This window comes from Arachis stenosperma, chromosome 5 (genome assembly GCF_014773155.1).
Source record: "Arachis stenosperma cultivar V10309 chromosome 5, arast.V10309.gnm1.PFL2, whole genome shotgun sequence".
NCBI lineage: Eukaryota > Viridiplantae > Streptophyta > Magnoliopsida > Fabales > Fabaceae > Arachis > Arachis stenosperma.
In genome coordinates, this window is record NC_080381.1 from 29,522,372 (window position 1) to 29,533,864 (window position 11,493).

The 11,493-nt window shown below is 32.0% G+C and overlaps 1 protein-coding gene across 3 annotated transcripts; it reads left to right on the forward strand.

Moving 5' to 3' along the window:
* The first annotated feature begins 7,667 nt into the window (after nt 1-7,667).
* On the forward strand, nt 7,668-10,251 carry LOC130982224 (organelle RRM domain-containing protein 2, mitochondrial-like). Of its 3 annotated transcripts, none has more exons than XM_057906123.1 (5): nt 7,668-7,767; nt 7,901-8,098; nt 9,038-9,106; nt 9,241-9,344; nt 9,875-10,249. In XM_057906123.1, exons 2-5 carry the CDS (start codon nt 7,948-7,950, stop codon nt 9,959-9,961), a joined length of 411 nt encoding a protein of 136 aa, XP_057762106.1. In that variant the 5' UTR covers nt 7,668-7,767; nt 7,901-7,947; the 3' UTR covers nt 9,962-10,249. The 3 variants fall into 3 exon arrangements, 2 of the variants coding, with proteins under 2 accessions (XP_057762106.1, XP_057762107.1); XM_057906124.1 differs by lacking the exon at nt 7,668-7,767 and adding an exon at nt 9,727-9,784 and having other exon boundaries at nt 7,852-8,098; nt 9,875-10,251; XR_009087107.1 differs by lacking the exon at nt 7,668-7,767 and adding an exon at nt 9,510-9,784 and having other exon boundaries at nt 7,854-8,098; nt 9,875-10,251.
* Nucleotides 10,252-11,493: the final 1,242 nt, after the last annotated feature.

Consider the following 11,493-nt stretch of genomic DNA (forward strand, 5'->3'; position numbering starts at 1 on the left):
AAGACACGGAGTTCTCCGGAAGATCAGTGAAAGGAGTATCTCTACTGTATCATCAAGCATCTCAATCCTCATTGTCATTATGTAATCTCTAAGCTAGAACCTCTTTTGAGGCAAGCTAGACAACGCGGTCACGGAGAACCTAGTTTTTGAACCGTATCAATTATGAGCTTTTGATTTTGGTTTCCATAAATAGGCTCAGTTTGAAGAACCGGACTCGATTCATAAGAGAAGAGAAATAGTAATATGATATTATTATTATATTAATATTAGAGATGGTTGAATAATATTATTATATTTTTTATTTGTTTTAGTTAAAAGTAGGAGATCGGTTCAACCAGGTTCACAGTCTACTGGTGCAGGTTAACACCAGCACTCTCTTATGACTTTAGCAATGCTAATTCCTCATCATATACCTTCTATTCTCATGTTAATCATGTTACTAGTATCATTTATAGTAGTAGCTCAAATATTAATCTCTAGAAGTGTTGTTAAGTGTATGTTCTAATACATTTAGTTTTAGTAATTATACACCTGAGATATTTTAATATTATTTTAATCCACCTCCAAGGCAGCCAATACAAACTCACCCTACACCCCCAAGACCTCCAAGGCTGCCTCATTTTCTCATCGTGGCCAAAAGTCTTCAAGAGAGAAAAGAGAGAAAAGTTCTTGGTTCCTAATCTTCAAAACTTGATTTCTTCCGAACTAAAACTCAAATCAAAATTTCAATCCGACCAAAATGATCATCTCTTCTTTCTCTACATAACCATGTAACATATAAAGGCTAGAAATAAGGTGAGATGACTATTCCCTTCCCCTTTGAATTCAGTTTTCAAGAACACATGCATAAACATGTGTTTTCTTAATGTTCTTCCATAGATCTCTTGCTTAGCTTGAATTGTGGGCCAAAGATATTCAATTTCCAGCAAGTTTAAGGTGATGATATCCTTCCTAAGCTGTTGCTGAAGTTTTATTTAGTTGATGGTTTAGAGTTTTAAAGTTGTTCTTGATTGGATTTAGGAGGAAAAAGTGCTTTAGGAACACCTTGAAGCATAACCGAAAATAGGAGCAGCAAATCAAGGTAGGTTTTGGTGAAATTAATCTTGATTAATTGTGTTTGAGTTGTGTGATTATGATATGGTTTGGTTATGCTTGAAATTGATTGTTTATATGAGTGATTCTTGTTGAAATTTTAGTGAAAATTTGATGAAATTTGATGATATTCAAGCTATAAATGCATGTTCTTGTGGCTGCTGGAATTTCAAATCCTAACCCTTAAATTGGGGGTTGATTTTGTGCTGAAATCAAATGAAAAAGATGGGACTTTAGTAGCTGCCAATTTATTATGAATTATGGTAAAAATCGGTTACTGAAAAGATTGAAAAATGGGTGAAACAAAGAAAGAATTTGAAGAATTTATGAAAAACATGAAGAACACTCTGAGTATGATGAAGAACAATGAAGAACACCTTTTTGATCCATAAAAGGGAAAGGAAGTAAATATTTTGGTGTTTGAAGGGTTATTTTTAATTTCCAAAAGTTAGGGTGGTTAAAGTAAAAATATTAAAAGTTATGGGTGGTAAAAAGTGAATTTATAAAGTAAAAGGTAAAAATGGGGAAATTTTTTAAAATTTAATAATAAAATAATAAATAATAATAAAATATTAAATAATATTATTTAATTAAAAATAATATTTTAATAAAAAAATAAAATAATGCGAAAAAGACAATTTTTCGTAAAGCTTTAGAAAGACAACTTTAAACTCAGAATCTCATAATCATCTTCATAAAATACTTAGGGAGTGGCAATAACATATTAGTGAGGCAAAGACAAAGGAAAGATAAAAATTTGAAGGAAAGATAAGAATCGAAGAAAAAGTCGGTAAAGTTGTAATGACAGAAATAAATGGTGATTAGTGAGCAAACTAGGAGCAACATAGTTAGTATTTGAGTTGCGCCTAGGGTAAGGTATAATATGAAAAGTTAAACTATTTCAGTATAGACTTAATGAACCTATATTTGGGACAGGCTAACTATTCATACCAAAATTTACATAAGCTATAAATACATATATTAAACAGAGAAACCAGAGCCGAGTATAGAGACAAAGAGAAAAGAGTAATCAGAGCAGAGTAAAGAGACAAAAAGAAAAGAGTAATATGATAAAGATAATAAAGGACAAGCAGAGGGCCTGTTGAAAGGCCATTTGTTGCATTAAGACAACTCCAGAGATATTTGTATGTTCATCTGCTGCGTGGTTGAAGCAGTTAGATAGATGGTGGTGCGACTACCGAGAACGCTTCCCTTGGATACTTAGCTATAATGCTATTCTGTAAGTCAGAGGACTCTTATAGAGGTATTGAGAACACATATAACAAGCATATGCTCACAAGCATATGCTCCTGTAAGTCAAAGGACTCCTACAGTGTGTGTGTGTGTGTGTGTGTGTGTGTGTGTGTGTGTGTGTGTGTGTGTGTGTGTGTGTGTGTGTGTGTGTGTGTGTGTGTGTGTGTGTGTGTGTGTGTGTGTGTGTGTGTGTGTGTGTGTGTGTGTGTGTGTGTGTGTGTGTGTGTGTGTGTGTGTGTGTGTGTGTGTGTGTGTGTGTGTGTGTGTGTGTGTGTGTGTGTGTGTGTGTGTGTGTGTGTGTGTGTGTGTGTGTGTGTGTGTGTGTGTGTGTGTGTGTGTGCGTGCTCCTGTAAGTCAAAAGACTCTTACAGTGAGTGTATTGGGCAGATATAAATTAACTAGCTCTGCCCTGCAAGTCAAAGGACTCTTGCAGTGGGTTGTTAGTACTGCCCTACAAGTCAAAGGACTCTTAAAGTGGTTTGCCTCGCAAGTCAAAGGACTTTTGCGATGGGTATTGCCAACAGGAAAGCCTTACCTGGTCAAAGGACTCCGGGTAATGTCGGGAGGAGGTATGTAACCGACAAATGAGCTAATTACCTGCATTAGGGCTAGACATACATCATATTTGGTTGTGCATTTCCTCTATTATGATTGTTGTATGAATGTATGCTTTCTTTGTTTGTATCCTATTCTCTGTGTCTGTATTTTATTTTCTTGTATTCTTCTGTTTGTGTTCTGCTTTTTGTTTTCTTTATTTTCTCTATTTATCTGTATCTTCTATTTATTGTTTCTCTGTATTCTGCTATTTGTCTGCTAAACAACACAAAATTAATGAACTTAACTAGTAACCCCGTCCCTTCCCCCTCCAGATGGAAGCAAAAGTATCCTTCCGTAGTCCATTGATGATCGTTCTACAAAAAGGTTCTGCTCTGGATAGTCTTCTGAGTCTAGAGTGAAATTCATTTTCTGTTTATACGTATATACTGTGAGACCAACCAACGTCTGTACCTCGTTTGTATGCGAACTTTAACCTAAATCTTGTATACGAGACTCCTGTTATGTGGCTACTTGATGGAGTACCAGTGAGATATCATATGGCAATGTATAATCGTGCAGAGGAGTAGTAGATGATGTTCTGCCTTTTGATGACGTTCCACCTGACTTGAGTTTTGAAGACCTAGAACGTACTTTCTCTCGCTTTAGTAGTTTAGAGGAACTAAGTGAGTATAGAGTCTAGGCTAGCCTGGGTGCCAGCTTAGGGACTTCTTGAATAGGTCAGAGGTCTGGGATGTTGTATGTATATATGTATATAGTTATTACCTAGCTACTTGTAGGGGTGTCCTAACTAAGACCTAAGTTCCAATAAAGACTTGATAACTAAATGTTGTCAACTGCTTAAAATGTATATGTGTATATAAGTGTGGTTGTTTATAACTGTTTTATCTGTTATTCTTTGTAAGTTGACTATGAGTGATTCTGTTTATTAATCCAAATGTTTTAAAAAAAAAAGTACCTCACAAAATAACTATGTTTTTAACAACGAATCAGGCTCATATAATAAATAATAGATAATAATTACGAAGACAAATTGGTAGCTCTCAGTTTCCGGTATGATCTAGACATACTGAAAATTGGGTCGTTACAGAACTAGTCCTAGATATGGTTTCCTCATTTGCGTCAATCCGTGTTGTGACGTATGGTTAAAATACCACCAATCTATAACAACAGGCAATTGTCACAAAGCTTGATTCTATAATATACACACAAATAGAAAATAGAGTTTTACCAATCAGTAGGTAATACCCACCTCCACACAACCTCTAACACCTTGGGGTTTACAATTTCCTTTTCTTCGACACATCTTAATAATTTTTTCTCTCTAAGGGACTTCTCTACTCATCTTTTATAAAAATTTGTGCCTGGTATCTTGTCTTTAAATTTCTATAGCCTTGTGTCATATTTACCATTTTGTCTTTAGTAATTATATGTATTTCCAATTTTACCCTTTTGTACATAACTTCTCTTTTTATCGTTTTCTTTAGACTTTTTGTGACACTTTCACCACTAATGTTATCACTTTACTATTTTACCCTCATATCCTTTTTAACATACCTGTTTACCCTTCATTAAGTTAATTAACTATTTTTCTATTTACTTTATGCCCAAAATTACTATTTTATCCCTAAGTGTTCTAATTTTTTCGTTTAATCTTATTTAGCATAAAAACTTTACCGAATTAATCCTAATATTTTTCTATAACCAAATTATCCCTAATGATTTTAATTAGTGCCAATTTTATCCTTAGGAGCCTAAAAGACTATTTTACCCTTTATGAATTTGTTTACTTGTTTTAGTTACCACTTTTATACTTTTACTCTCAATTTTTACTAAAACTTTTATTTAAGCCCAAAACTTTATTTTAATTATAATTTTGACTAAACTAATATATTTAATTACTATTTTACCCCTAAATATACTAAGTTCATAATTCTACTTATATTTCATTTATATTATATTTTTAACCCTCTTTTTATCCGAAATAACTATAAAACCCTTTTCACTTTTACACACTTGTTCCATAGGATCAAAGCTAGTTTTCTAAATTTTTTTAACCATCCAACACGTCACTTTTCATGTCTTTTGTGGCTAAAATTTTCAGAGGTACAGGTTTTCATTTTTACCCACTTTTAGTGACTTTTAAAGCTTGAAACTTAAACTCCAAGTGCTCCAAATAATTTCAGTTGTTCCATATAATTTTCAGAGGCGAATAAGCTTCATATATCACCCAATAACAAGTCAAGAATAAAGAAGTATTAGTAAATTTTAGAAATTAAAAATCAAGTACAAAATCATCACAAAGTGGCTTATATGACTACCAAATCAAGCACAATATATTCTAATTATTTTTAACCTTTACTTCTTGTTTAATTCAGTTCCTAAGCCTCTTAAACACCAGAAAACACTAACAAAAGAAAGAACACAGCTGGAGGTGGTGTAATTTTTTTTAGTAAAAAAGTGTTACAAAAAGTGATAAAATTTGACCACTTTGAGCTTGAATTTGTGTAGCTCCTTAGGAGTGCTCCATATGAGCTTTAAGAGAGATTTTCTAGACAAGAAGATAGTAAGAATTCACTATAATCGCTACTAGAAAAATAGAAAAGAATCGAGAAGAATTAGTGAAAACGAGCAAGGAATTGTGTTTGAATGGCTTGGATTATTGAAGAACATATGAAGAACAATGGAAGAGCTGCTGAAATCAAGGCCGAAATGCAGAGAGAGGGTGCTGTATTTTTCTCTCTTTCTCTTTCAAGAATTCGGTCAAAAAAGTGGTAAAAATGCAGAAGTGTTTGTAAAATTTGTTAGCAAGATATTTTTAAATAAAAATTCAGAGTGTTGGATGAATTTATGATGGTACAAACGGCTAAGAATTTTATGGTCAAGGGCTAATGATTAGTAAAGAAGGGCTGTGAAAACGAGGAAGTTAGGGAAAGACTGAGATAAGCTCGCCCCTGAGAGTGAGAGAAAGGGCGTGTTGCTTGGAAAATAAGCAAGAGTATTCAGGGTCTTTAGGAGTTATTTGCGGAATACTAGTAGGAAGTCACTTCGGAGTAACTCTTACTGTGCGGTAAAATAACTAACGGCTGAGATTTATTCTTAAAGAAATAAATTATGAATGGATGGCTAAGATTAATCTTGGGACACAATTACCAAGGTAGAAATTATTTTACCACTAGTTTCGAGGTTTTTTATTACTAACTTTTTTCTGGCATGCGCAAAACTATCACTAAAAGTGAATTTTCGGCTCAAAAAGTTTCTAGTGAGAAAAATAAACCATTGACAATCGAGTCTTCAGTTTTTACTAGTCAAATTTGACTTAGAGGAATTAATTACCCTCATAAAGTCAAGTTTGACTCATTAATTATCTTATTTTATTTATTTTTTTTTTTTACCATTGGACCTGCCTCACTAATTTTTATTGAGTCGTGGTTCAAAATTTTGCGAAATAAGTTACAAAATAGTCTAAAAAGTCAGTTACCAAAATTCAAATTCTTACAATAGCTGCAACATCTTCTAATTATGATGAAATACTTATAATAAATGAGGCATGTTGTGAATGCTTTTGGCTTAGGAGTTTGATTGGATATTTTCAATCATCACGTGGGTTGTCTGACAAGAAGATAGCCCCTACAACGTTGTATGAAGATAATGCGGCGTGTATTACTCAACTCAAAAGTAGATACATCAAAGGTGACCAAACGAAGCATATTTCTCCCATGTTATACGACCTTCAAAATCAAAGAACAATTGAAGTTCATCAAATTTGTTCAAGTGATAATTTGACAGACTTATTTATCAAGTCACTTCTTGTATTCTCCTTTAAAATTCTGCATCGCTTTTTGAGATATTATATAATGTTGACAATAAGATGAGAGACTACCTCTTTTTTTTGATAAGGTTTTTATCTATTATTTTTTTATGAGATTTTTTAATGTGATAGTTCTCATTAAAAAGAATATTGTACTCTTTTTTTCTTAGTCAATTTTTATTCCACAAAATTTTCTTAACAAAATTTTTAACGAGGCATATTTCTAATAACATCTAAGAAAAAGTGTTATAAAATGATTATTGTTGTGGATGTCATATCATGAAATATTATTATACATAATAAAATATGAAACATTATCAATTAATAAAATATGTGTTTTTATAATAGACTTCTACTCATTAGTAAGTGTGTTAAGTAAATAATACCCTACCAATATTTAATTTAATTAAAATTTCATCTATAAATAAATCTTTAAAAAAAAGATTTTAACATACGAAAAATAACACATAATAAAAAATATAAATAATTATCTATCTCAAGTAGTCTTCTACAGAAACAAATTCAATAAGAGCGTAAGTAGTACTGTAGTAGGCTTGGTTTCCAAAATTTTAAAGAAGTAAGTATATATATAACAGATGTGTTTTATTATTTTGTTCTCGTTTTAAAAATAAATCTTGGATTTTGTTTAATAATAAGCAAAAAGACTAACTTTATAATTTGTGGTTTTAGAGAAACAATTATTCATATAGTAAACCAATTTTAGTACTCGAATACTATATTATTTTTATAGGGGATGACATATTTTTATTATTTTAATATTTTTATTCTTATTATTAAAATTTATTAAATATATTAAAAAATAAAAAATTAATAATTTAATAACACTCAAAAAAAAATTTATAAATTATTTTATTAATTTAATGATACCCAAACAAATCCTGATATCTAAAGCCTAAAACCTCGCTTGGCTTAACCTTCGTATCAACTTGCAGCTCGGACGCACCCTCGCAGCCCTCCTTCAGCCTTCTTCATTATTACTTGTTTTACTAAAATGACAAAAATTAAACAAGATTTGAGATTCTTATTGATTAAGGGTTAGTTTAGTACACAACAAAATCAAAATTAATTTGATTTTAAAATTAACTTTTTTTTTGGATGAAATGAATAAAAAATAGGAACGAAAAACACTTTTACTCTCCAACAATAACATGGCTTTGATGTTTTCAGCTTAAAAGTCTTAAAACTGCAACAATCCAACATTCCAAACCCTGCCTATGGCTTTGAGGGCGGCTGCGGTTGCGGCGCAGCCTTCGTCGCGCAGTCTATGGCGGCTGCTCTCGAGCCGTTCTGCTTATCCTCCGTCGGCTACTGCCGCAGCGTTTGCTCCACAAGCGGTGGAACCCAAATCCTCCCTCTTCGTTTCCGGTATGTCTTACTTCCTCTTTGATTTTGACCTCAGAAAAATTCCGAAAAAAAAATATAGAATTTCATTTTTCAACTTTGTATTTTTATAAATTTGTTAATCAATAATTCAATATCTAACCGGATTTTATCCTCTGCAGCTCTGCTTTGTGAATATGTTTTTGTATTATCTGCCACATGACTATAATGATTCAATATGCTTAATTAGATTTAGGGTAAATTATACGGACTATCTGTTCCATGAAATTAGGTGATTCATTACTAATTGGATTCGTTAATTTAGTGTCCTGTTACAGAAAATTTGGGAGAGACTAGTGTATAGTTTTGCAAATAGAATGGTGTCATATGTAATATTGCATAGCTTGTGTGGAATTCAGTGTAATTTAGACTAGTGAGGGCTTATAGTTTGATATAGTTATTGTTTTCAGCTATAATATGGCTTTTGCTCTATTATAATATGATGTATGAGTGATGATTGATGAGGTTCAAGTACTGAGGAACTAACCAGTAACTTTCAAGTAGTAAGTGTTGGCATTGTTGCGCATAATTTTAACTGAAATTGCTAGGTAGGTTTTGGACTTTTGGGGTACTTGTTTTCGACTCATTTGATTTTGGAGAAGGATTTTCTAGAAAAGAAATTTAAATATTTAATCATGTGATGCTTAATCCACTCATAATTACTCATTACTCTTTAGTTTTGTTACTCACACTATGTTTTTAAATTTTAAATACCAAAGAAAGATCTTCAATAGGGTTATTGTTTTGAGTTTTTTATTAATTCATATGTTATCAGTTAAATGAGGTGATTTGGGTGCTAAAATCTTTTATCTGGAAAGAATTGCATTACAAATTTACAATGCTATTACCTGGCCTGCTTGGCTAAATCCTTTTCACTTTGACAATGTCAAATGTGTTGATTTTCATGTATCTTTAATTTTTCAGGGCTTAACAAAGGGACGACATCTGAACGCCTACTCCAAGAATTTTCTAAGTTTGGCAAAGTTGTTCGCAGTTTGTTCTCTTCTCATCTCTAAGTACTAAGTAGATATAACTTTCTTGGTGTTCTGCTTTAACACTTTGATACCTCTTGTTTTTGTTTCAAGGATATGCATAGTTCATAATGGTTTCATCTGTGTTGTTTTCAGCTAGGGTGATGATCGATAGAGAAGGTTGTTCTAAAGGGTATGGTTTTGTACAATATGCCACTATAGAAGAGGCTGCAAAAGGCATCAAAAGCATGAATGGAAAGGTAAGCTGGATTAAGCCCCTATGCTTAAACTTGTGATCTATTGGGAGCTAGTAAAGGATTTGTTGTTGTCGTACTCGGATGTGTATTTGCATGCATATTTCGTACAAATTGTGTTCCAATATGACATCTATGTGTGATACTAAGTGCTAATGAATGCGGCAACAGAACAATATCTAGAAGATGAAAGTGTCAAATTTCAACAATGCTTCCATCATTCTTGAAAGCACAGCTTTGCATATTAGCCACAAATTTTGCAACTGATCTCATCTTTATTGGCTGATTGCTTTGCTTCTGATTGTTAATCCTCCTCAACTTTCACATCACTCTTAATACTGCGAGTTCCCAATGACGAATGTGATTGATAATGAGGATCCTTTTCTAGCTTATTCATGCTGATGTGATCTAGGAGCTAAGTTGCTCTTGTTAATTTGTTCTTTAAGGTTGATCCCTTACTTGCTCTTAGTTACCTCTTTCTTTGTAAGCTTATTTCTCTGGGTGTTTGCTAATTATTGCTTCCCCATTCTCTACAGTTTTTGGATGGTTGGATTATATTTGTAGAGTATGCCAAATCTATCCCAGAACCTACGCAGCAATCTCACCGGTATCTCCGGCAGTAGAGGTTCGTAATTGGCTGAGACGATAAACAGGCCAAATGCGGGTGGCTTGTCTTCGTGCTTCAAATTCTAACTAGAAGCATTAGTTTTTGTAGAAGTTTTATATTGTAGTGCAATGGTTCTCTTTGGATGCCGTGATGTATCATAAATTTGATTTGTAATATCAATTGGTTGAGATGAGAGCTAACATTATTATTCATCATATAAAACATACACATTCACTTGTATTTTCTGGGAAAAGGAAAAAGGAACATTTTTTCCAATCTTCAGTTCTTAATTATATATACATCAAATTAAACACAGTATCTTGCAAATTAAGAGGCAGCCCTTAATTTTTCGAAAAACCACCCAGCAACCCTTTGAGTTGTATAGTCATCAGGGATGTGAAATTGGATAATATCATATAGTAAGAGGCAGGCATTAACCAAATAATCCAACATTTATTTAATTCTTTGAGTTGTAGTATTTGAATTTCTCAGCTCGGACATTCTTGTGAATTGTGATCCTACGTATGATCCCAAGTATGCACATATATGGGTGAAACTAAGAAACAAAAGTCATGGATCATTCTTTTTAGTTTTTACTATTAACTTTTTACCAAAATTTTCATGCTTAATACCCTCTCAAAAACAATAATAGGATGCATGAATAAGTAGATCCTGAATATAGATAGTTCCATACGCAAGCATCTTGTATTACACAGGATTTGGAAAATGATAACTGAATTAGTAGTCTGATTTAAAAATAGGCGAATTTTTTGGTATAGACAGGGGGACAAATCTACACATGTAGATTTGTGCTGTTTGAATTTTAGAGTGACAAGTGTCTATTGAATGGATAAAGTAAATGGGACAAATTCTGTGGCTGCTTCAGTTGCAGGAGTACTTACACCAGTAGTTATCAGAAAAAAGGGGTGTTACTTCTTGAGATTAATAGAAAAGTTATTAGACTAATTAGAAGTACTGCAATTAGAAAGCAATTGGGCCTATTCACTTTATATTGTGTTGGGTATTTTATTAGGCCTATAAAAAGAAGAGTAATTTAAAACAACTTGAACAATATCTCTTAGGCCTTTTATAAGATAAAAATCAAAACACATATATAATGACTAATCATATCAAATAAAAAAACTAAACAAAAATAAATTAATATAAAATAATTAATTATCCTGATAGATTATAATTCGCTCGCAACTTCACTCACAACGTGAAAGAATAAGGTATATTATTAATATTTATTTGAAAAAAAAATCGAAAATGATATGCTACAATGAAAATAAAAATTTATAAAAATTTACTTATATCCCTAATTAAGAAAAGACGTTAACAATATAAGTATTTATGAGTAATTATTTCCTGCCCTGACTAATTCTTATGCAATGTTTTTTACATATTCTCTCATTTATATATATATTATCATAAATTTCAAATACATACTATAACAAATTATTATTAATATATTCAGCTAAGATATGCAATTTGTTAAAATTAATCATTATAACATATTATTTTTGATATTTTTTAAAAATATATAAT

Excerpts from the sequence above, each read along its gene's own strand:
- LOC130982224 (XM_057906123.1), top strand. The coding sequence starts at position 7,948 with ATGGCTTTGAGGGCGGCTGCGGTTGCGGCGCAGCCTTCGTCGCGCAGT. Across the intron at positions 8,099-9,037 it reads ATCCTCCCTCTTCGTTTCCG|GGCTTAACAAAGGGACGACA; the intron begins GTATGTCTTACT and ends TTAATTTTTCAG. Across the intron at positions 9,107-9,240 it reads GTTTGGCAAAGTTGTTCGCA|CTAGGGTGATGATCGATAGA; the intron begins GTTTGTTCTCTT and ends TGTTGTTTTCAG.